Source organism: Chrysochloris asiatica, unplaced genomic scaffold (genome assembly GCF_000296735.1).
Source record: "Chrysochloris asiatica unplaced genomic scaffold, ChrAsi1.0 scaffold00006, whole genome shotgun sequence".
NCBI lineage: Eukaryota > Metazoa > Chordata > Mammalia > Afrosoricida > Chrysochloridae > Chrysochloris > Chrysochloris asiatica.
In genome coordinates, this window is record NW_006408524.1 from 40,663,026 (window position 1) to 40,690,360 (window position 27,335).

Consider the following 27,335-nt stretch of genomic DNA (forward strand, 5'->3'; position numbering starts at 1 on the left):
CTTCTTTGATTCATAGAGATCCCTTATAGTGTTTTTGAAGTGTGGCTGGTAAGTTTGAATCGCCAATCTTGTGGTTCGCAGTTCAGTGCTTATCATACAGCATGCAAATATATGTTTGAATTTCACGATTACATGACTCCACACATAAGCACTGGGGTATGAACCACAAGTCTACAGTTGAAGCCTGCCAATTGTTCCTTAGGTGAAAGATGAGGCTTTCTGCTAGGGACAATTTAAAGCCTTGCAAACTCTATACAGGGTCACACCGAACCCTGACCAACTTAAGGACTTAAAACAACATTTAACTTGGCTAAAAACTTTCAGGCATAGACTTTTCTAGATTTTGTTTTTTCCCTTATAGGAAAGAGTAACACATGAAATGATATTATGCAGTTTTATTACATGAAAATAATTCAAGTAAGCAGTGTTAAATAACAGCTACCTCAAAATTAGTTCAGGTATATTTAAGTGATGAATGATCAATACTAGATGGATTTGCAACGAAATCATCATTCAGCTTAGAATTGGGAAACACCATGTAAAAAAACTTCATGAAAGTAAATCAACTAAGGAAAAGTATGAATTGACTGTCATGGATGGACTTTTCCAGATTGGTTGTAGCTAGACTTATACGAATGACAATAACTTCCTATCCAGTCTTAAACAGTGGTACAGTTATAGAAGCAAATTCTAGAGCCATGTATACTGTGTATACCTGTATAAATTGTAAGTCTGTGAAGTAGTTTGACTTGCAGAATTACAACAGTACCACCACTGACTGAACTATAAACCACTGAGATTCATCAAGGATAACTGCAGATTTCATATATCACTGCTGCTCAGTAGAAGGGATTGATTACAAGATCGAAGTTCTTTTTCAGTGTTTCATAAAATGCTTATGTTTTATTGGCTGAGAGAAACTATTACTTAGTGACATTAAGTTGGTAATTTGCTAGGATTTTTATTTCATCCTCAGGTTTTGAACATTTTTGGACAAAGGATTTTAACAGTGAAGGTATTGGGGATGATGATGATACTCTTTGAAAATGTTTCTTGGATAATTAATTATCGTCTTGAAAATTTGAATTCAGTTATACTGAGGAGTACTGGTGTGGCTCTGCAGGATATGCCCTTGAGCTAAAGGTTGGTTTGAATCGCAAGGTGGCGGTTCAAACCTACCAGTCAGCTCCTTGGAAATCCTATACAGGGTCGGGTCGCCGTAAGAAGAAGCTGACTCAATGACACTTGATAACAACAATACTGAGGTTATGAGTCAGAATGACTTGATGACACTTAACAACAGCAACCACAAATAATTAAGTTAGTTATACTGAGTATTTCTTCATTGTCTGACTACCATATAAATAGCATAAAACACAGCTAATTTCAACTACCCTGACTCATTTATATTTTGTTCAGTAAGTGTACTCTTTCCTCATCTTTAGCTGAAAATCCAGCAAGCTCATGGATTTTCTGCTCAGTTTTCAGTAATAGATTTTCTGTTCAATTTAAACTTGAGGTCACTTCAAGAAGCAAACAGAGTCACAATTCAGTAATTAGTGTGCCTAATTTTGGATGTGAATAAAAATCTTGAACTTGAATCAGCACAAACTCAACTCAGACATAGATTCCCCACACTCTCCTCTATAATACCTTTCTGGCTTCTGTTTGGTACCTCATCAGGGCTATAGCAGGCTATAGAAGAGAGAATAGTAAACAGATCTAATCATCCTCCTAATGATCCATCATCATTGTCTCTAACATCAGCACATGAGGTGCTTTAGTGGTTTCTTTAAGAATTTCCTCTGAAGTCCCTCCTACCTTGTACTGTCTTAGTCTCGACAGATATCGGTTTATTCTAACATCTCATCTAGTCTTCTGGTCTCTTAAGCTAATTTCCTGAATGTTGTTGTTGTTGCTCTTGTTAAGTGTCGTTAAGTAAGTTCTGATTCACAGTGACCCAGTATAGAGTTTTCAAGGAGCAGCTGGTGGGTTTGAACCACCAACCTTGTGGTTAGTAGTCCAGAGCTAATCCTACAACACCATACAAGGACTCCAAATTTATTGGCTAGCACCCAAGAAAACCTCACTAGACTTCGGCTCTAGGATCTCATGTGTCCTAGCAAACATTCATGCCTCTTCATGCCGGTAATATAGCATGATTCACTTACTTTTGTTTCCAAAGTGCAAGACTCAGGCCATAACCCACTGTCCTCATCTGCTTGAAAAGAACAAGCTCACTGCGTAGTTCCAGTGAAACCCTCTCATTATGTTTGAATTTAGAAAGTGGCATCAATCATTATGACCCAAAGTGAACATGGCAACATCTAGCACAGCAGCAAATTCTCCCCAAATAAATTCACCTCACAGCAGTGAGTGAAGTGAACAGTTCCTGACAGATTTTTTTTTTTTTTTTTTTTTTAAAGTTCATCGGACAATAAAGCTCTAATTGTTAGTTTCTCTTCTGCACTGAGTTATTACAATTACTGTTATCCCCGCCATCTTATATCAGTTTTTATCTTTTCTCTCTTCTTTTTTTTTTTTTTTTGGGGGGGGGGCTTGGGGTTTTTATGAAGTTTAGAACATCACTTTAGAATTTGTTTTTATCAATTTATCCAGGGTTTTAGCTGAAACTCTAATTTCAACTACTGTTTACAATTCTCAAATGCAATGGTCATCATTAGTGACAAGGACAGGAGATGGGGAATTCCTTTATACGAAGTTCTTGCTGCATGCATCAGTGTGCTCTTATTAATTACTTGATTTGATCATCACAATTCCGTGGGATTGAGAGTATTATCTCAAATTTACAGAGAAGGAAAATAAATTTCAAAGAGTACAATTTTAAGGTTATACAGACACCATGGAAGTGGACACGAATGAATTGACAGTTTCTGTTCCTCCTACTACACCACAAGAAAGACATAGATGCCCAATTACTAGTGTTAGTCTACCAACAGTGTTAGCTTATTGACAGTGTTAAACTGTTTCTCAAGTAGTTAACATTCTATAGATTTGGATATAAAATTTGAGGTTATTTCTGTTTCTAATGACTTTGAACATAGCACAAAATCTCACTTGGCTGCATGGTAAAATATATGTTTTAAAACTTGGATTTATTATTTTTTTTTCCAGTCAATAGATTTTGAAGGTTTCAAGCTATTCATGAAGACATTCCTGGAAGCTGAGCTTCCTGAAGATTTCACCGCACACCTTTTCATGTCATTTAGCAACAAGTTTCCTCATTCTAGTCCAATGGTAAAAAGTAAGCCTGCTCTCCTCTCAGGCGGTAAGTTAGCTTAATTATTTACTTAAAAAATATATACTGTAAACATCTTAAATGGAAATTAAATATTAAATTCTTTATGAGAAAAAATATGATTTACTTAAAATTGCCTTTTTTCCATGATTTATGCTATCACACTAAGGTTGTGTAAATCATTTAAAATATTTCTGCTATAATAATAAAATTTGTAGTGGCTGGTGGGTTTGAACTGTCAACCTTACAGTTAGCAGTACATATGTCATCCAATATCTTGTAAGTTTTCTTTAGGTAATTATTTTAAAAAAGATATTTTTACCACAGATGGGAAAGTTATCCTTTTTAATTTAATTGAATAAATATAAAAAAACAATATATATGAAAATGTCCTAATGTGGCACTATGGGTAAATCGCTGCACTGAAAGTTCGCTTTGAACCTCAAGGTCAGTGGTTCAAGCTCACCAGCTGCACCTTGGAAACCCTATAAAGGGTCATTATGAGTAAGTACCGACTCAATGACACTTAACAACAACAACAATGAAAATGTAGTCACAAAACAGTTGTATAAAAAGTTATAATAGTGTCAAGTGTTCTGATTACCAATGTTCTTTCACATTTTAAAATTTGTAAGCTTAATAAAGACTTAATTTTCTGTTGTTGCTAAGTTCAGAGAAGTGGGTTTTGACTCATAGGAGCCTTTGTATAGGGTTTCAGAGGAGCCACTAGTAGATTTTAGTGCTTATGTTTTTGTCAGCATAGAGATAGATACTGGTTCTTACATCCTGAGCAACATTCTAAGCATAACACATCAATATCATTGGATTGTTGTATCAGTCTATGTCGAGTCAGGGAAATAGAAGTCACACTTTATTACACTGTTGTTATTAAGTGCAATGAGTATGTTTCGACTCACAGCGAACCTGCATGGGGTTTCCAAGGAGCAACTTGTGGGTTCAAACCACCAACCTTGCTCATTCTACAGCACCACACCAGGACTTTTGAGAATGTAAATCGGAAATAGTTAAAAACAGTGTTCAAGGACTGAAAAAGCAAAAACACTGAACAATGCAGAGGTAGAAGGAAAGGAAGTATATACCACTCCTGCTTTGGAGTAATATAAACACAGAAGGGGAGAAAGGAATAGCTTTTAGAGCTAGAATGCAGATTTTCAGTAGAGAATGCTGCAGGGCAGGTCCAAGCTAGGATTTCTGTGGAGGGAGTACTTCCTGGCTGCCTTTGGTAGCAGAGGTGCTCAAGGAGAGCTGAAGCCCTGGAACTTAGGTCATTTATGAGGGGCATCACCATAGCAGTGTTGGAGCCAATAGAAGGACTTCAGTGTTCCTTTGTTAGCATATGCTGGTAACTTGAGTCTTGGTATGACACTGTAGGTTAATGAGCTGGCCTGCAAAGTCGGTTTGAACCACAAGATTAGCAGTTCAAGCCCATCAGAAACCCTATACAGGGTCGCTATGGGTTGGAACCAACTCAATGGCACTTAACAACAACAACAGTAGAAACTATTTTATTAGAGCCATTCGCTATGGGAGTGAACTGTTGGAAAGAGTACCAGAAAAGCGTATAACCAAACAGAAACAAGTTCCTTCTCCTTTCTTTTGTTTTTCATTCTGCTTTTAGTGCTCATCAGTCACTCTTTGGAGTCTTAGTGTCACGCTGTAGACTAAGCACTACACTGCAAGATCTAATTGAACTGCAACGTCAGCAGTTCGAACTCACCAGCCATTCCTCAGATATCCTATACAGGGTCCTTATTTGTTGGAACCAACTCCATGGCACTTAACAAGAGCAAGTTTCTCCTTGGGCTATGATACTGAACTGACTTGAGGCACTTAACAACAACAATCTGAACCTAGCAGTGTGGTGGCTTTGTAGGATAAACACTGGACTGCTAAACCCAAGGAAGGGTTTTCAGTCTACCAGCTGCTTGCTGAAGAAGCTTTCTGTTTCCAACTCCTTGGCACTAACAACAATGAACCTAATAGGAACCTAGCTAGCAACAGAAAAATGATGTCACCAAAAGCATTTCTCAAACTCTTTGGTATCTGCACTTTTTTAGACGCTTAAAAATTATCTAAGACTCCATAAAGCTATAGTTTATATGGGTAGTACGTATTGATATGTATCATATTAAAGTTGAGATTTTATAAAATAGCAATAATCAAACCATTACATGTTAATAAATAATTTTCTAAAACAAAAAAGAAGTGAAAAGAATGACATTATTTTACATTGTTACCAAATTATGTAATGCATGGCTTCCTAGGAGACAGATGGATACGCATATCTATTCGTATCTGCTTAGTTGTTTCATCTGGTGCTATAAAATACATGTCATGTAGCTTCTAGAAGACTCCACTGTACACTCATAAGAAAATGAATGTGAAAAAGGAAACTAATATCTTAGTATCATTATGAATATCATTTTGTCCTTGCAAGTCCCCTGAACAGATTTCAAGGATTCAAAAGAGGTGTACAGAATCCCAGTCCCAGTATCACAAGGCAAATTATAGTAGTTTGGGCAAAGGAGATGAGAGACAGTTTTAAAAACTGGCATGCTAATGGAGTAAAACTTAAAGGCATGCAAATAAAAAGCATATGTGTTATTGTTGCTAAGTACCATTGATTCAGTCCGGACTCATAGTGACTCTGTATAGGGTTTCTCAGGAGGAGCATTGAGGTCCAAAGCAACCTTGCAGTCCAGTGCTTTAACCCACAGCACTATACCAGGACTCCTAAAAATTATATAGTTGAGCCATAAGCAAAGCCTAGGCAATCTGATGAAGAACCTAGACTATTAAGTCTCATCCCTTTCTGTTAATGATATGGTTTGTTTTTCCTAAAATCATCACATGCTCTTTCTAGCTTTAAAAAAAAACAACACAATTCTACATCTTCCACATTATACCTCTTCAAATACCTTTGAATTATTGTATATTTTTGCTTTTCTTTTGGTCTCTTAAATAATTCCCCTTAGATAAGATATTAGAAGACCAGTTTATACTTGCTGTTTTTCTTAAAATGGGTTCCAGTTGGTCTTTTCTTGAAGTGGGTATAAGAGCTTAATAGGGTTCTGAAGTGAAACATGTTAAATTGGGACATCCCTTACTTTGATCTAGAAATTAAACTTCTGCTTTCTTTACTCCATTCTATAAATGAATTGCACATACCTTGGTTTTAATAAAATAACATTGTTGTCTTTATGTTAATTTTTATGAAACAATTCTGTCTTGAGTTTTAGGCAGAAGAATGAAACTTTTTTGTAAATCAACTGAATATCTGTGCCAGATTTGGAAAAAAAAAAAAAAAGAGAGAGAAAGAGAGAACAAATCTAATTACTTAGATTATTTTGCAAGGAATTCAAATCTCAAACCTCCTTTCTAATACAATATAGTGGTTACTGAATAGAAGATGCCAAATTTACTAGGAATAAAAATCTAATTGGATTTCAAAATGAGAAAAAAAATAACAGAACCAAATCAGAACAGACCGTACTTTATTTGAGATAATCACATATTTTACACAGACTTACTTGAAAGGAATTATAAAATGGATTTATGACTCTCATGTAACAATAGGAAATTGTTTCCTAAAACTTAGTCTCCACATTTTAAAACATAAGTGTTATTCCTAGAACTGTTTTTAACCCTATATTGTTTTCATCTCTACCTTTGGTAGTTTTTGTTGTTGTTGTTTTCCTTTTCTGTGTAATAAGGAACTCTGGATAACAATATAATTTTGAGAAGCTGCAGTATCCTTGACTCAGTAAAATAAAAGTCTTTCTGTTCCTAGAATCTTGAATTGTAATAATTTGGGTTATCTGTGCCAGATGTACACTATGAAATGGAATAGACTCGAAGACAGTGGGTTTGGTTGAATTTGGTATGCTGGATGCATATTTGGTTGAAAAAAATCACAAATTACAATTACTTTTGAGTTGAAAGGTATTAAAATCTGATTTGCTTACTCATGTTAGAATTCATCATATTTCATTTCCATACAATGAATAGGAATATCATAGCTATTATTACACTGAATATGTACAAAACAATAAAAACTTCTTAATAAACAGCCCAATTAAACATGAAAAATATGTTACTTTTGTTAATCAATGTGAATTAAATGTGGTAAGATTCAAACAGTTCAGTTTCATTGAAAAAAAAATGCTTTAAAATATATATATGGTTGCCTGTGTGTTTGTACATGAGAACACACAGAATCCATGTGTATGTTTATGTGTGCATAGCCAAGGTTTTCATTTTTTGGGAGTGCTTACAAGAACAAAAATAATATCTACCAATTCATCTATTATTTGATGAAGAGAATGATTTATTTATTTCAACTTTTTACTTAGAATTGAGTGAAGGTTTATAGAGCCTATTACCAGTTTCATATTCAACAAATCATATACGTCATTTCATTACAATGATTGCAGTCCCCTCCATGTACCATCAGTTTACAGCATTTATCCTTATTCACTTCAACTCTTGCGTTTCCTCCCTTTGTCTCCCACTATCTTCGTCATTCCATGAGAGGTTGGTAGTGGATGACTTACATTTATGAAACATTTTGTTCCAGTATATATGCCTCTCTCTTATTCCCTATTTAAATAAAAGTTTATTACTTCTGCTGTTTCCTTGTTACACTTTTAATTATTGAAGGTATCCCTATGCCTTAGCTTTCTAGCTTTGTCAAGATCTCTTCTGCCCCACTGTCGATGTCAGGGTCCTTACTCCTCACCTTTCTTTTAGTTCACTAACCAACTCTTGATATTTTTTTCATCCTTTGAACTACTCTCTTCACAGTCTTTCAGTCACTTGAAATTTCAGTTTTCCACAAGTGAGTCACAAATGCTCAAATGTAAGTAAATATAATGATCTCATATATCATTCCATACAAATTGAACACTGAGAATAGCCAGAAAAAATTTTTTGTAACTGCAACTTGCTGCCCATTAACACCTCTTAAGTTTCTAAAATATATTTTATATATAAAAAATGTATTCTTATGGTATAGCACTGTAGAATAAATACATTTAAGGTTGACAATTCAAACACGGCAGCTGTTCTTTGAAATCCTATAACAGGGCAGGTTTTAGTCATAACCAACTCAATAGCACACAACAACAGGTCAAATATGTTAAACTTTTCAAACTTCCTAAGTTTATTTAAATCCTTCCCCTTGTTATGTATAGATGACAACCCAAACCAAACCCAACCTAACACCATCAAATCAATTCATACTCATAGAAACTCTATGTAGTGTTCACAAGACTAAATCTCTCTTTTTTTAACTTAATATTGTAAATTGCATGAGGGTTTACAAACAGGATCATCAGTTTTACATTCAACAAGTCATGCATGTTTTTCTTGTCATATCATTGGTTGCAACCCCCTCCATACAACAAGAATTATCCTATTTCCATTCCACTCTCCTTTCCATCTCTTCTCAACTTTGCAAAGACTAAATCTTTACAGGAACATAGACTCAATTTTTTTCCCCTCTGAAGAGCTACTGGTGGGATTGAACCAGTGAACTTAACTGCATTACTGAGTCCTATAGGGAGTCCAATCAAGGGCACATGAGAAGGAAGTGTCTCAAAAGGTGAGGGTGAGGCAGGACAATCGATCCATGTATCTCTTGCTCTCCTCTACTCCATACAAAAAGTCAACTCATTGTGTTATATTCTAAACCTGCTCCTTCTCCTGTCGTCTCAGTTGCTAAATGGTACCCAACATCTATCCATTTTGAAATCCTAAAATCTTCAATTTCATGCTCCCTTCCACTGCTTCAAGTTTCATAGTTACTTAAGTGCAAAATTGTTTCCTTTAGCCACCCTAATCCTTTCTACCCAAATACTCTGCTAATGTCACAGTTGGGCGCATCTTTATTTGTGCCACACACTGTTCATTAGCATGGCTCCAGACTTGTGTGGACTTCTCTGTCTCCAAAATAGTTTCTTTCATTCTTTTTTTTATTGTGTTTTAATTGAACATATACATAACAAATTATGTTCATATTTGAAATTTTTTATACAACTTGATCAATGACATTAGTTACAGTTTTCACAATGGTCAACATACTTAGGATCGGTATCTTGCCCCACCCTTATCTTCTCATCTTTGTTGTAGGGTAAATGTTGCCCATTTGTTCTCACTTGTTGTTGTAATTAAGTGCTGTGTAGTTGGTTTTGACTCATAGCTACCTTGTATAGGGTTTCTGTGGCTTTAAATCTGTGAGGGAGCAAAAAGCCTCATTTTCATCTGTGGAGTGGCAGATGGGCTCGAACTGCTGACCTTGTAGTTTGCAGACCAGTGCTAGTCTCATACAGTTGATTAATTGATGGGAGCACAGTTTTCACAAGTGATATTGTTTATAGGTAAATCTATTATTTTGATGAAAGGTGACCGCCGGGAATCGTGTTAGTCCCAAGTTTAAAGGGTACTTAGTATGGAGAGTATTCATGGAGTCTAGTCACAGGACTTCTTTATTTTAGGTTTTCATCATCAAGTGTTTCATTGAGATTTTATGGATGCAGCAGAAATCATTTTTTCAAGCAAGCTTAAATTTCTGATATTTAGAGAAGATGAAAACAGAGGTATTTTGTTGAAGAAATAGCAGAGGAGAGATTTGGATACATGGATCCATTGTCCTTCTGCCTCATCTTCACCTTTTGATGTGCCTTGATTAAACTGTAGGCCATGGCGATGCTGTTAAGAAGATAATAAAATCTCAGTTCCAAAGCATGACATACATGGTCATGCAGTTACAGGATCTACTTATATCCTAATTCTATATTTTTGCCCCATAGCTGCCACCTCCTTTTCATGCCCAACTGTTTTCTGTGACTGAAACTTGCTCTGCTTACTCAGGACCGTTTCCCTGCCTGAATGATATTTTTGCTGCCCTTATCTCTACAGTAAATCCTACTCAATCAAGCCTCAATTTAAACACTACTCTAAATGGCACAAAGTGTGCTCCATTTTAGACATACAATGGTCAATAAGATGTAGTACCTAGATATGCAACTGGAAGGCAGCCTTGACAACCATTTGAAAATTATCTCCCTCTTGTAAAATATATGATCCATCCTTGACCTCATCCATTCCGTATCTGAACTAACTATATACACACTTCTGAAATAAAGTGCCTTCAGCTATCTTTTTATATAGGGCATAATTTTTAAAAATCATCAACTTAGTAGGAGCTCTGGTAGCATAGTGGTTACGAATCGGGCTGCGAACCATAAGGTTAGCAGTTCAAAACTACCAGCTGCTCCGCGGGAGAAAGATGAGGCTTTCTACTCCCGTAAGGATTTACACCCTCAGAAACCCTGTACAGGGTCGCTATGGGTCGGAACCGACTCGAAGGCACTTAACAACAACAACAACAACAACAAGAGTATAGTAATTAACAGAGAATGTAATCTATATTAATGTGATCAGATATGTATACAATGTCTTCTTGCTGATACTTTATAATATGCAACACTTTTAATCTATAGAAAGTAATATTCAGCATTAGTCACAGGTCAAAATAATAGATTTTTGTTATTTCTTATTAGTTATTTCATAAGGCAGAAAGAGGAGGTTATCCTAGCTGCTTTAAATCAGATCATGTAGCCAATTGACCTGGTGTGGCACTGTGGGTTAATGTGCTGGATTGCAAGGTTGGTTTGAACTGCAAGGGTGGTGATTCAAGCTTTCTGGCCACTCCTATGAAACCCTATACAGGGTCACTATGCATTGGAACTGACTTGACAGCATTTAAAAACAACAACAATTTAATTATTAATTTTTTAATTCAACAATTCTTGCATCCAACCTTCCATTTATTTAAATCATCATGCTCCAGAATAACCTTAGGAAGACTAAGGAATCATTAGCTCTAAGCAGAAAGACAATCACAATTAGGTGATCATTTATACTCCAGCAAAACAAACATAATGCTCTAGTTATGAACTGAATACAAAGGGAGCACAACCAAAGAGGTGCCTAAGTAAAACTCAAAGCAGCAGAGGAGGCACCCTATTGCATAAGTCATTAGAATGAGATAGTTAGAGGAAGGAGGTGGGTGGTGGTGCAGGTGCAGGTGCAGGTGGAACAGGAGGGAAGGAAGTTTCAAGAAGAAATTCTCATTTCATTTCTAAGCAAATATGAAAACATGTGCCACAGAAGGGCAGTGTATGAACTCTAATACTTTCAGGAGTTATTCATTCAAAAACATGTATTGATTGCTTTCACTATGCCAATTACTATTCAGATTGATTGAGATACACAGTAAACAATAAGGGCAACCCTCCAATTGTAACTTCCACTGTAGTCTGTGTTTCTGAGGGGAAGGCAGACATCAAAATAAATAAATATGTGTAGTAAGTAAGCACATATATCAGATGGAAATTAGTGGTGTAGATGGAAATTACTAAGGAAAGGACCTAGAGTGACTACAAGTCCTTTCCAGCATCTTATGATTGGCTAAAACTGGGATAAAGGTTATAATGAAATGACTCCTTATGGTCCCTGGGAAGATGATGGTCATGACCTTGTAAACATGACCATTGGCATGGCCGGTATGAGGAGGTTGGATCAAGCAGAGCGAGGGACTTAGAAGACTGAAGACCCATTTCCACAGAGTCATTTCTGATCCATAGCTACACTGCAGAGAAGAGTACGATCACCTCACTGGGTTTCCAAGGCTATAAATTCTGGTGTGGTACTATAGGATAAACACTGGACCAAAAGTTCTGTTTGAACTGCAAGGCCAACTGTTCAAACTCACCAGTCACTCTTCAGAACCCTTAATAGGGTTGACTTCCTGACACTTAACAACAACAACAACAAATCTTTATGAATTGCCACATTTCCATTCGGGGAAGAACTGGGCTTAAACCACTGACCATTTGGTTAGCAGTCTAGTGCTTAACCATTGCATCACTAAGTCTCCTTTAGAAGGCTGAAGGAGGCTAAAATTATTCCGGGCACTGAGAGGACTCAATGTATGATTTCATTTCATCTGGGTTACGGCATATGGCGTGCCTAGAGGAGAAGGGTTAGAGAAGAGAGGAATTGATGGCTAAGCCCACCTGCTGAAGAGTTTGGTCTATCATTGCAAAAAGTGACATGGGCATGGAGTGATGTCTGATCTCTTACTTTGCCACATGTCAAGAAAATCAAACTTAACATCTGCACAAGGCCAATTTCTATGATGCTGAGGTCAAACATTGCAAACAAAATGACACTGAACACCCAGTCTATATCACTCTCCACTCTACTGGCTTCTATAATTCACTGCAATGGCCACACACAACTTAGACACCATACTCACAGTTATGGGCTTATTAGCGAAGTTGTTGCTGTTGTGGTTTGTTGTTGTTGTTAAATGCCGTAGAGTCAGTTCCGACCCATAGCGACCCTGTATAGGGTTTCCGAGGAGTGACTGGTGAGCTTGAACCACTGACCTTGCAGTTCAAATGGCTTTGCAGTCTGGCGCATTAACCCACAGCGCCACACCAGGACTCTGCTCTTGCTGTTAGGTGCCATTTAATTAGTTTCTACTTATAGTAACCCTACACACACTAGAATAAAAACCTGTCCCATCCTGTGCCATCCTCACAGTTGTTGTTAGGTAAAGCCCATTGCTGCTGCCAGGTTGTCAGGTTATCTCTTTGGAGGACTTCCTCTTTTTCACTGACCCTCTAGTTTGCCAAATATAATTTCCTTCTTCAGGGACTGGTAACTCCTGGTAATATGTCCAAAGTATGAGAGACAAAGTCTTGCTATCCTTGCCCTGAAGGAGCATTCTGGCTGTACCTCTTCCAAAACAGACGTGTGTGTTCTTCTGACAGTCAATCGTATTTTCAATATTCTTCGCTAACACAAAAACTTAAATGCGTCTATTATTTCACAGTCTTCCTTATGCATTGTCCAACTTTCACATGCATATGAAACTATTGAAAACGCTATGACTCCGGTCAGCTGCAAAGTTGCAGTCCATACTGAAGGCTATGGTCTTTGATCTTCATCAGTAAGTTGTTGTTGTTAAGTGCCATGGAGTCGGCGCCGACTTATAGCAACCCTATATAGGGTTTCCAAGGAGCAGCTTGTGAGCTTGAACTGCCAATCTTGAGGTTTAAACTGACCTTGCAGTCCAGTGCATTAACCTGCATCAGTATGTAACAGGTTATAATTCAGGATCAGGATCAGATTCAGAAATGTTCAGGACACAGTTCTTCCAGTCAGGACAGCCTCTCCTCTGGCATCCCATAAATAAGCCTCCGCTGCCCAGCCAATGCCCGCAGGAAACACCACTCCACCATAAACTTGTCTCTAGGTTCTATCTCCATGGATCAGAAAACCTACCTCTGCAAATAAGTGCATGGAGTGAGGCACACTGGTCTGCCAACAAGCCTCCTTTCCAAAGCCACTCAACTTTATTATTTGTTTTGTGGGCTGGGAAGCCCGCTGCTCCGTGTGTGTTCTTTCTTTTGGTTCTGCTGCTACTGATTCTGCCAGTCCTCCACTGTCACAGGATTTCTCTTTTGGGGTCGAGGAGGTTCCATGTGCAGAAATAATCAGGGTCCAAAAACTTTGCTCCACTTCTGGCTCTTTATTCTGTGATGGAAGTTAGATTCCCCTTCTACTTCTGAGATGTTTCGTTTTATACACTTCAGTGTTCCAAGTTTTGGACAACCACAATGAATCTGTTAATTACTCACAACTGAATCATATAATCCTATCAGCATCTTCTCTCCCTCAGATCTAGTAGGGCAAACATGTTATGTGGTGAGTGTTACAAAGACTATGTATAGAAAAGTCAGATGAAGTCATTCACTGCAGACGTGATTCCACACTATAGCCTTCCTTACCAATTCTGATGCCATCTGTTTTTTCCATGGCATTCTATGTCTGTTGGCTTCAGTCCCTTATGGCAACAGCCACACAGAACTCAGAGACAATACTCGTGATTATAGAGTTTATAAGGATGTTAACAGGCTACAATTCAGGATTAGAAATGCTCAAGACACTTTTATTTAGTTAGGACAGCCTCTTCCCAGTCATAATTGCAAGCAGACCTCTCTCTGGTCCTTTGCCTCTTAGTCATGTGATCTCTTGGCTTCTGCTTTGCTCTGGAAATATGATAAAGTTATTTTAAGACTGTTAATAAATGCCCAAACAGCACTCCACTCTGCCATAAACCTTAGCCCATAAGTGCTTGACTTTAACTCTGTAGGTTAATAAATCTAGCTCCTCAGATTAAATGCCTGGAGGCACCACACTAGACTAGAGAACTTCTCCAAACACACTCAGCTTTACTTGCTCCATGGGCTGGGAAGCACTTTGCTCTTTATTTGCTGTTGGTTCTGTTGCTGCCGTTCTTCTGCCATTCCTCCACAGCATCTCTGGTGTCACAGCTCTGTCCTTAGTTGAGGAGGTTCAATGCTTAGGGATTTTGGATCCAAAGGACACTCCATTCTGGCTCTTCTTCCTTGATGGTATGGAAGTTCCTCTATTGTTTCTGAGATGGCTTATTTTATACAGATGAGATGGCAAACTGACTAATCCTCTTGTTGTAAAGTGCCATTGTGTTGTTTCTGACTCATAGCTACCCTCTATAAGGTTTCTGAGGAGCTGCTGATGGATTTGAACTGTCAACTTTGTGGTTAATAGTCTGGGGCTTATCCTAAAGAGCCACACAAAAGTCCAATTTTTTTTTTTTTTTTAACAATCCCAATTAACCCTGTTAATAATCATTCACAACTGAATCATATGATTCTATCAGCATCTTCCCTTACTTTCTCATACCCATATTAATCAAGAAAAGAGGAAATACACTCAAACTGCTAGAAGAGCAATACCAGACATTTCACTGTACAACAATCATGCTAAGCCTTTCCTTTTTTTCTGGAAAATAATTGCAGAACAATTACAAAAATAAAAAATAAATAAATAAATAAAATTTGCATTCAGTGGAAACTATCATGAAGGATAAACTTGAAAATATGAAAGAATCCAGAAGATATTTAAGATTTAGAGTAATAATATTTCTGAAAAAATATATGGTGCCTTATCTTTTGTTCCTGACCCTGCTCTTGTCTATCCATGTGACAATGATTTATTGATTTTTGCTGATTTTATGTTTTCTGTGCAACAAGAGTATCACAAGAACTTATTAGAGTCACAAAAAGATGAACAGTTCCTTTTAGTTCACACAGTTCTTAATCAAATTTTGAGTAGAAAATTGTACAATAAAAACAAGGTACTTGAACATTCAGAAGAATGTTGATAAAGAACTTACTGAATATTCTTGTTAAAAGACACATTTTATTAATTGTGCTGAGAAGAAACTATTACTCTTATCTGAACTCTCTTGGCTAAAAAATTGATTATCCAAATGCAGACTAAGGGAGAACAGGTAGGCTTCCAGTAAAGATGTGTTTATGTGTAACTTAGCTACTTATAAGATCTCAGAAAAGCCTATATTATGAAAGTGTAGTAGTAACTCCATGAACTTATATAAAAATGCAAGATTCTTTATGAAATTTAAATTCACATTTTAAGTTTGACAAAGTTTATTATTGGCACAAAAGATACTAATATTTGCTAATTATGTATCTATTACAAAATGTAGAGAAGCTTACACACAAAACTCTCATTCATAATCCATTTCCCCATTTAACAGCACCAACTGTTAAAGGTTTAATAAATATGTATGTATGTGCATAAGGAGGCTTCAAAAAGTTCATAGAAAAATCCCATTATCTTTTCATTCCATTTTTCAAAGTTTTTGCAGCCCCTTGCAATGTGTCTGTTTGTGTATGCAAACACACATATACAAGCTCACTCACAGACATACATTATAAAGGATGGCCCCAGTCATGGTGAGAATGGAAGTTGAAAATTTAGAGCTCTTAGCATTAGCTAGGAGTCCTAATTATCCTCCAGAAAGCATATGAAGCAATCAATACATGCACGCTTAAGTCTATAAAATCAGACTCTCAAAAACAAAAATTCCATTTATTGAGTTAAGAGACAGATTCCTGTGATTTGTTTTTTGCTTCTTAGCCGCATGGAAACATGTTTTAGCACAAAACCATCTTTCAGATTATCTTTTGAATTGTGGCTACACTCTTGTGTGCCTCTGTTTGTTCAATTGTAAATGCCATCATAAGTGTATCTAGTTAATGACTATTGTGAGACTCAAATTGTGAATGCCTGTACATTATTTAAAATAATATTGAACACAATATAAGTGCTCAATAAATGTGAATAGTAACCATTATTCATTAAGCAGTTATTTTCCGGTGTATTAATGTATCAATTAGTATAATAAAGCAGAGGCCAACTTCATTCTAGCTTTCTTTTCTTCAAGGCAGTGAACTGGGAGTAATGGTGCTACTGCTCCCTGCCATAGAGTTGATAACAGACTCATAGCTCCCTGTACAGGGTTTTTGAGGCTGTGAATCTGTACTGGAGCAGAGAGTTTCGTCTTTCTCCCATGGGGGTAATGGAGTAATTGATAAATTATTTGAGAAGACCTCCTGGGTAGGTTAATGACAAGGAAAACAAATTTGTAAAAGGGAGGGTGACATGCAAAAATAACCTGCATAAAAACAGATTGGGGCTCTTAGGCTTCCTTTTAATACTTTCAATATAGAATGCTAAATAAATATATGAATAAATGTTTTGAACACAAAAAGTGAACTGGTCTTGGAACAGAGGGATAAGAACAATCCTAAGAGATTTTTCCTTGTTAACTACCTAAAGATTTTATAGAGTCAAGTTCTACAATTTTTATTGTGAAATTATTGTGAGAAATGTCTTTAACATTTTATCTCTTCCAGTGATATTCCCTATAAATCATTGCAAAAGTATATATTTTATATCTTAGATTTGGCTAATTGGACTTGGAAGAGTTGATTAGTTGTTTGATGTGTGTTCTCATGTTGTTGTTAAGTGCTGTCGAGTTGTTTCCGACCCATAGTGACCCTGTATAGGGTTTCTGAAGAGCAGCTGGTGAGCTTGAACCCCCAACCTTGCAGTTTATGTGTTCTCATATACACATTTCCTTTCCTTTTCATTAACTTCAAATTATTTTGAATGTAAAGCTATGACATAATTGAATATATGATACAGCCTTTAGTAACAACGTGTCATGAGCAGAACACAAGAAAGATTTACTCATTTTGTCAAGCAAAAAGTATTTTAGAACCGTAACATGTTCCTTCAAAAGGGTGGAGTTAAGTATAAATGATATGCATATGCTTAATGTATGCATTAAATCCAGGAAAAGCAAACAGAAAACTATATAACCCTCACAATTTCCCATTATTTATATTGTTATTATGAAAACTGATAATTAAATGTCATGAATCCTGGTTTTGTTAAGTACAAATTATCATAAACTAGTCTAAATACATGAAGATATATAGTATGTTGGCATTCTCTCAGAAATATAATACAGCTTCTCTCCCCCCACCCCCACACACACCTTTTATTGCATAAAAAAAGTCAAGTTGAGTAAATCATTTCAGGATGAAAGTGAGGCAGGGGAACTCAGAAGACTAGAGGGTTAGCTCATCTGGCAGGATAAGTTAGGTCATGGGTTTATCCGACCATAACTCAAGTTCTACGTTCGCCAAGTCTGGAAGTTATGGTCATATCGAAATTCATTGCCAAAATGTCTTTTATCATGAGTTGGAACTCCATATTTCTGCAGCTAGCTAACCTTTACTTGGCTAGTCTGAATTATTCAGGGTATTTAAAAATAATATCACAATTGTCTTTAATTTCCTGGCCTCTTCACTATATAAGAATAGCTATATATATCGGCATTGGATTGTGAACCACAAGGTTGGCAGTTCAAACACACCAGCTGCTCCTCAGAAACCGTACACCAGGTCACCATGAGTCTGAATGGACTTGATGTTTCTGTTATGTAGGAAAATCCATTTACATTGTTCCTTTGACAATAACTTTATGAACAAATAGAATGCTTTTAAAGCATAAAGATATATTAGAAATAATTAAGAGTTTGGCAAAGAAATTGAAGGAACAGTATAAAGGTTTATCTTTCAACTGTAGGTTGTAATCCTCTGATTGAATTTAGAGATTCTTTAACAGAATTTTAAGAATGAACTAGAGTAGAATAGCTTAGAAAATATATGGGAAGTTATATAACCTACCAGTTGCTGGTACCCGGTTAAACCACTCACAGCAAGTTGATTCTAACTCATAGCAACACTTTATAAGGTTTCCAAGACTGTAAAGTTTTATGGGAGCCATTGCTTGTTAAGTGCTTGTTGAGTTGATTCCCATTCAGAGTGACCTGCATAGGGTTTCTAAGAGCAGCTTGTTAGTTTGAACCACCTACTTTGCAGTTAGCAGGCCAGTGCTTGTCTTATAGTGCCACACCAGTTGTTGTTAAGTTACATCCAGTCGGTTCTTACTCATAGCAAAGCTGTATGGGGTTTCCAAGCAGACTGCTTAGCTTGGACCGCTGGCCTTGCAGTTCCGTGCATTAACCTGCAGCACCACACCAGTACTCTACCATACCACACCACACCAGTACTCTACCATACCACACCACACCAGTACTCTACCATACCACACCACACCAGTACTCTACCATACCACACCACACCAGTTAGTTGCCTTCACATCAATTCTGACTCATGGTGACTGAGTGTGTTCAGATTAGAAGTACTTCATAGGACTTTCAAGGCTGTGACCATTTGGAAGCCTATATTACCAGGCCTGTTTTCCAAGGCACCTCTTGATGGGTTCGAATCCCCGACCTTTGGGCTGCTGGTCAAGGCCTTAACTGTTTTGGCCACCCAGAGACTTATGCAATGGAAACTACCTGTGTGTGTACTAGGTTAAGAAGTTTGCTGATTGCTTTGGGTTTCCTACTCTCTACTGATCTTTCTATTGGCATGAACAAATATAGTCTGTAAAACCACTGGTATAAAGAGCCAACTGTCTTGTTGGCTATAAAACATTAAGAAATTAATTTTTATAAGGCTTTTTCTCTTCTGGTAAATCCCAAACCCACTGCCATTGAATTGATTTTGACAATATAGGGTGTCCAAAACTGTAAATCTTTATGAGATCAGACAGACTGATCTTCCTCCTGAGAAACCACTGGTGAGTTTAAACTACCGACCTTGTGGTTAGCAATCCAGTGCTTATCCTACAGAGCCACCATTGCTCCTTATTTTACAGGGTTAATGTGAAAATTAAGTTAAATGATAGGTCTTAAAACACCTAGCATGCTTCATGACAAATATTAGAAAACAAATGGTGTTTTTTTATTAGCAGTACATTGCCAATGCTAACATTGATTTTTGACATTTCATAATGCATTGAACTATATGCATACGAATCTTGAGATCTATGCAGGAGATCACAGGCTGTTGTTGTTAAATGCCTTTGAGTCACTTCTGACATATAGTGACCAGGTATAAGGGTTTCCAAGGCTTTGAATCTTTGCAGGAATCAAAATTATACATAGAAAAAAGATAGGGTTTTAAAGGCAGTCTGGCAGAGATAGTGAATGAAAGGCTCTTTGTATCATGTTTGACTGGAATTATTTCCTCCTTTTCAGTAGCTTCTGAAATGATTGTAGTTGTTAAGTGCCATTGAATTGGTTCTGACTCATACTGACCCTACACAGGGTTTCCAAAGAGCGCTTGGTAGATTTGAACCATGGATCTTGCAGTTCAACTGACCATTCAGCCCAGTGCTTATCCTACAGCGCCACACCTGGAACGATTAGGAATTGCTTAACCATTCAGTCTTAAGGCATCTCATCCAAACACCTCTTTTATTGCCAAGTATACACTGTAAGATCAGTGTTGAACTGCAAACCACAATGTTGGCAGTTCAAAAGTACCAGCTGCTCCTCAGAAACCCTATACAGGGTCACTATGAGCTGGAACCAACTTGACAGCACTTAACAACAACAACAACATACTTCATTGCTTAATTGGAATTTACTTTTTAACCTTTCATGTATAAATTAGCTGGTTTCAGATGTTTCTCTATAAAATGGAACTAACAATTTATTGTGCACAAATTTCAGTTAAATTATCACCAGCCTGTTAATAATCCACAATAGTAAATGACTAGTATTCAAGCCCTCCACCCTTGTTTTGGAAGATGCACAGTTACTGAGATTTAGAAAAAATGTGAGGGGCATATTAAAACCAAGCTACAACAATTTACTTTTAACTCTCTAATTCCAAATCTTTGTTTATATTTTCTCCTTTGCTCCTTGGAAAATTCCTTGATGGCAGAAAAGATAATTCCTTATTCACAGCACTGTCAAATAATCTGGCATAAATAAATGATTGTATGAATCAAAGGGTCCTGATGATCACTATATAAATCATATTATAACACTCACATTTCTTATATAGTTTTCCCGGAAACACTAAATTTGATTCTTTTGAGCTGATTTATAGCTGCACTGCCAAGAGCAGAGATAGGTAGAATATGAAAGTGGCTCTTTCTTTGTTCAGTCATGTCTACCAACTCAACCTGGCAGTAAGCCTTTGCCCCTAACACTTTCCAATGGACAGGTAGGGCAGTCCTAAAAAATCTCTTCCTTATGTACAACAATCATAGAGTACTTCTGACTCTGATACTCTGGAGTTTTAAAATAATTCTGTTATTCATTCCGCTGGAAATATATGCTATCTTTATTAGGTGTGAAGTGCCTGGGTGGCACACATGGGTTAAGTGCACAACCACTAACCAGCTTTCAACTCAATCAGTTGGCTCAGAAGAAACGCCTGGAATCTGCTTCCTTGAAAACTCTGCATGCCTCAAGTTTCTATGAATTGGTGTCAGCAGCAAAATTTGGACTTTTATTTCGGTTATTAGCTGTCCTTCAGTTGGCCTGTGACTCATGATGACCCAGTGTACCACAGAACCTAACATCTTGCACCGTCCTCATGATCAGTTGGGAACAGGACTATGGTTATGCAGAGGTTTAAATAGACTGGGTTTTGCAAGTCGATTGTCAGTTTTTTTTTCTAGTTTATGTTTACCTGAAAGCCCCATGGGAACATTTTCAACAGGACAGAAGGGAGACAATTGGCTGCTGTTGAGATGCACCGAACCTGGGTATCTGGAATGACAGGCAGGAACTCTAGTACCGAACCACCCACCGTTGCCCCAATAGGAAAGAAGTATGTTGTTGTTAAGTGCTGTTGAGTCAGTTCCGAACTGTGGTGCCTCTGTATAGGGTTTCCAAGGAGCATCTGGTGTGCTTGAACTGTCAATATTGCAGTTCAAACTGACTTTATAGTCCAGTGCATTAGCCCATAGTGCCATACCAGGACTCCAGGAAGTGTGTAGTGCTCTGCATAGTCTAGGAATATTCTTTTATTTTCATATTGGTATTATGTGTGAGTGCACTGTGAATATTTTGAAAATATAATCCAAATTCTATTTTCCAGGTTTGAGAATGAATAAAGGAGCTATCACTCCTCCCCGGACTTCTCCTGCAAATACGTGTTCCCCAGAAGTAATCCATTTGAAGGATATTGTCTGCTACCTATCTCTCCTCGAAAGAGGAAGGCCTGAGGATAAACTTGAGTGTATGTGTTTTGTTTTTCTAAACTTAATTTTATTTACTATAGAGTAGGACAGAAGTAGAGACTGAATATTGATGAACTTAAAATTGTATCTACTACTGTTATCTACTGTTCAGATTTTGTGTCTCATACTGTGGACAAAGATATCATGTTTGGTAAAGTGTAGTGTCGGAGAAGAGAAAGACATCCAACAAGATGGATAGGCACAGTGTCAGCAACAATGGGCTTGAGCATATCAATGATTGTGAAAATGGTGCAGGGTCGGGCAGAGCTTAGTTACGTTGTGCGCAGGGTCACTATGAATCAGTGTAGTGGTTACGAATCGGGCTGCGGACCTCACGGACAGCAGTTCGAAATTACCAGCTGTTCCGTGGGAGAAAGATGAGGCTTTCTGCTCCCATAAAGATTTACAGCCTCGGAAACCCTATACAGGGTCTCTATGAGTCGGAACCGACTCCATGGCACTTCACAACAAGAACAACAAGAATTATCCAAAAAGTTTTTTAGGTTAAGTAAAGGAGTTCTGGCGTGGTGCTACCGGTTAATGCGCTGGACTGCAAGGTTGGCAGTTCAGGCTCACCAGCCGCGCCTTGAAAACCGTATGTAGGTTCACTATGAGTCAGAACTGACTCGACAGCACTTGACAACTACAACAATTTATTACCAAATACTTTGCATGATTTCTTTTTTTTTAATTTTTTAAAATATGTCTCAGTTCTATGGTAGCAAGTTAGGATTTGAGTTGTTTTGAAAACACTTATTTCTAATTTGTAAAGAGACGTTTCCATTAATCTCAGCAATATGCACCCCTTTGAGCCTGATGAGTCACAAAATCCCTCCTGAGCCTGCCTTCTTTGGGAATCTCTCTAGAAACCTTTAACAATAAAAGTTAAATAATAAATAAATAAATAAATTTTCCCCCAGGGACAAATTAATTATGAAATACCAAATGTGAGAGTTTCTTTGTAGGATTTGACTATGCATTTTATAAATGCTTAGACAATAGATATGTTTGTTTCTTCTGTAGTGTGGCAGGTATTTCAGATAAGTAAAGATTTTCTATCTAGTGGAAGTAAATAATGACTCTTTAGTAAAATATAGTGACTGAGCTCCCTCTAGTGGCAAGATGAACTCATTGCAATGAAATTTAAAAACATTCAAACATTTACTTTAAGCCTGATAATTTGATGATATAGGAGAAGCGTTGTTGACGGCTGTTCAAACCCACCATCTGCCCCTCAAAAACCCTATACAGGGTCGTTATGAGTCAACATCGTCTTGATGGTACTTGGCTCTAAAGCCCTTTCTAAACACAGAGCTGTGAATGCATGTAACAATCGGTTAACTTGATTATAATGGATATCATTAACATGAATTCATTTTGGTACTGAAAGGACAATGAAGATTGTTAATCCTCACTTTGGTATTTATAAAACTAAGATTAAACTTTGCTACATCTCAATTATGATTCGGAAGTATGTTTAGTTAAATTCAATACTAACCTATTGTTAATATTTCTTCTACTAATAAAGAATTTATCATCATTTGGATATAATTATTTAAGTTACAGCTGCTTAGATTATGAATCAGCCATACTAACATCATTCTTTAAATATATATTTATCATTATTCAGAAATGTTGAATATTTGCATTTCAAGATGCATTCCTAAGAACCTACAGAACTCTCTCATTCCAAAATAAATATTAATGTTCAGTGAACTCCGATTGAAGTGACAGCCAGAAAGTTAGTTTGCTCAGGTGTTATCAGGACCATGTTTGGAATGATTTTGCAACACCAAAATGGTCTTTGGTGTTTCCGTTTAATTATTTTTAGGTCAACTGAAAGTATATTATTTTTAAGGTGGAATTCCTGAGAACCACGCTTGTGAGTTTTCAAAGTGTATTCATGAGTTAACATGGTCTTGGTACCCAATTGCAGGCACAATGTTAGCCTACACATTCAGTAGCATGTGAATAATCAAGTAAAAATTGACCTTTTATTCACCTTCCTTCAGTGGAATTTATCCCCTTCTCTGTGTTCCCTCCGTCTTTGGGCTTCCCAGCCCTTTTTCTGGCTTACACCACATTCAATTGTGTTTTCCTCCTTTCTTAATAATTCCTTCAGAATCTTCTTACAGCAAGACTTGTTTGGTTTGGCATGCCTATGATTTTACCAGTCTTTAAAGTAACTGAATTTGAAATTACTATGTTATATGTATGTTCATGCTCTCTCCTCTGTTAGCTTCTAATTCAGTGTTCTAAAACCTGGCTGGGCATCAAAATCATAAGCCTGTCTCTTATCAATTACATCAGATTCTATCACTTTCTTTCTTATCAATTAGCCATATGAATGGGCTTCAAAAAGTTCATGGAAAATGAAATAGGAAGATTTTGGAATTTGTTCAGAAACTTTTTGTAGCCACCTTGGACTTCTTTACCCTTCTACAATTGTACATGTACAGATTCCAACCATTCATTTTTTTTTCATAGGTTGCAGATATTACACATCTCATTAAGATATAAAGAACATGTGATATTTGTTTTTGTTGCTGTGTGTTACTGTATATATTCTTACTTAGAGTTACCCTGCAGAACAGGGCAGAATTGTCAAATAGGGTTGCCTAGGCTGTAGTCTTTCTACCACAGAGCTGCTGGTAAATTCAAAGTGCCAACCTTTAGATTAGCAACCAAGCACTTAATCATTGTGCCACCAGGACTCCATAAAGAACATTTAATGGTGGTTCATTTTTATATACTGACTTTAAAGAATATGATTTCTTAAACATGACATAAACCAGAAGAAAGTATTAAAAAGCATTTAAGACACAAAAGTTGTTGTGATCAATTAGTATCCTAGGTTAGGTTTTATTGGTGAATGGTGAATTAGGGTCTTAGTTTCCAGGGAGCTAGACAGGAAACCCAATACAGGGACACTATGGATCAAAACTGATTAGACAACACTTAATAACAACAACAAAGCAGGATTGTATTATTTCATCATATTTATTCAATCCATATGCTGAGTACATAATCCCAGAAACTGGATTATATGAAGAAGAGCGTGGCATCAGGATTGGAGGAATACTCATTAGCAACCTGCAATATACAGATGATGCAACCTTGCTTGCTAAAAGTGAAGAGAACTTAAAATACTTATTGATGAAGATCAAAGGCCATACATAGCCTTCGGTATGGGTTGCATCTCAATATAAAGAAAACAAAAATTCTCACCACTGGACCAATAAATAACACCAAGAAGTTGTCAAAATTTTCATTTTGCTTAGATCAACCATCAATACTCATGAAAGCAGCTGTCAAGAAATCAAATGTTGTATTGTGATAGGCACATCTGCTGCACAAAACCTCATTGAAGTGTTGAAGAGCAAAGATGTCAGTTTGAGAACTAAAGTAGGCCTGACCCATACCATGATATTTTTAATAGCTTCATTTGCATGTGAAATTTGGACATTAAATAAGGAAAACCATAGAATTGATGCATTTGAATTATGGTATTGAAGGCAAATATTAAAAGTACCGTGGACTGCCAAAAAAACAAACAAATTCTGTGTTGGAAGAAGTTACAGCCAGAATGCTCCTTAAAATTCAGGATGCCCAGACTTTGTCTCTCATACTTTGGACATATTATCAGGAGGTACCAGACCCTGGAGAAGAACATCATGCTTGGTAAAGTGGAGGGTCGGCAACAAAGAGGAAGATCCCCAACAAGATGGATTGGCACAGTGGTCTAAAGCATAGTAATGATTATGAGATTAGCATAGGACCTCGTAGTGAGTGTATCATTCTGTTTGTATAAGGTTGTTATGAGTAGGTACCGATTTAACAGCAGCTAATAACAAAAAGCATTTTCCCCAAGTAAAGCTTTCTGAATTTCTTTAGTGTTTCCCCTGCCAGTTTTGATTTCCATCCTGTCTTTTCTGCCAGATCTTTCCATATGTTTACTATAAAACGTATTTTAGAGAAGATTTCCATGGAATATAAACTGTTTCCTCAATTTCCTTTCCTTAACCCAAACTGGATTCCTTTTTGAGTAACTTGCCTGCTCTGTCAGATAAACAGTGTTTATTCTCCTGCTGCAATATACCATTTGTTAGTTTGTTGTACTTGCGTGTTGCTGTGTGCCGAATGCTATAAACTATGCCACAGGTATTGTAAATATCAGTAGAGTACGCCCATGGTAGATAGGAGTCAGCTGAGCTTCCAGATTAAGACTCGGAAGAAGGAGAGGTGGACTTCTTTCAAATGTTTAGCCAATGAAACCTTGTAAATAGCAGTGTAACACTGTCAAATAACACTCAGATATCATTGGAAACTGTATATGCTTATATTTGTGCTATGTGTGTGTCTTTCTGTGTGTGATAGGGGTGCAGGGAGATTACATTTTTCTCTCTCTTTGTTATTACCAATTACCAATCATCCTGGTACTTGGACATGGTGCCAGGGCTGATAATCACTCTCCACCTTAAGCCCACAATTTCTTCATAATAATTGCAGTACATATTTTTCTCTTTTAGTCTCTTTGCATTCCTCAAATTCCATGACCTCAACAGCATTTTATTTAATCTATGCACTTGTGTTGCAATAGTCTAAACCTTGAATTTTCTTGGAATCACTCTTACATTAAAACTTTAAAAGCTAGCATTTTACTTTGACCACAGTATGTGTTCATTTACCTTTTCACTCTCTGACTTTTAATTTAAACACAGCATAGCAAAGTACTTAGGAGCCTGAACATTTTATTGACACTAATTGAATGCAAAAGCTGTTTAGATTTGCACTAATTGAATGCAAGCCGTAGCAAAAGAAGTTTTAGCACTTAGAAACTGAATTGACCTTGGGTACATTTAAAAGACTTCAGGCCTTTGTTTCCTTAACTGTATAGTTATTGTTGTTAAGTTCCGCGGAGTTGATTGATTCTGACCCACAGCAACCCTGTATAGGGTTTCTGAGGAGCAGCTGGTGAGCTTGAACTACCGACCTTGCAGTTCAAACTGTGTCATTAAGATAATAATATTAGAGTTTATCTCAGACAATTACTATGAGGACTAAGTGAATAAATATTTGCTTACATACATTTGTTCATATGTATTATTTCAAATAAACATGTATTAAATGGAACAAAAGTACTTTCAGAATGTTTGTCCCTTGACTAAGTTATTTCCTCCTGAATGAACCTGTTACCTTTTAGCCTATTATCAGCTCTATAATTCTTGAAGTAAATCATTTTATTTTCATGTTGTTTCACATCTTTTCTTTCAATATCTCTCTTTTATACCCTAATTTAAAATTTAAAAAAGATAATCGGAATAATTGAGGTATCCAATTTATTTGTTCTTATACTGAAGGCACAGATATTTAATGAAAAAATATATAATCCTACAGCTTATAACATTACAAAAGACTTCAGTGCCTTGCCTTCTATGTTTCTCTGGTCATCAAC

At 36.8% G+C, this 27,335-nt stretch overlaps 1 protein-coding gene across 1 annotated transcript in view; it reads left to right on the top strand.

The window, feature by feature from the left end:
* The window catches only part of DGKB (diacylglycerol kinase, beta 90kDa), a 273,672-nt gene that overhangs the window by 122,411 nt on the left and 123,926 nt on the right, over nucleotides 1-27,335 (top strand). The window contains exons 4-5 of the mRNA XM_006832292.1: nucleotides 3,136-3,289; nucleotides 21,739-21,879. Of these exons, the coding sequence (XP_006832355.1) occupies nucleotides 3,136-3,289; nucleotides 21,739-21,879 (295 nt within the window). The remainder of the gene's footprint in view (nucleotides 1-3,135; nucleotides 3,290-21,738; nucleotides 21,880-27,335) is intronic.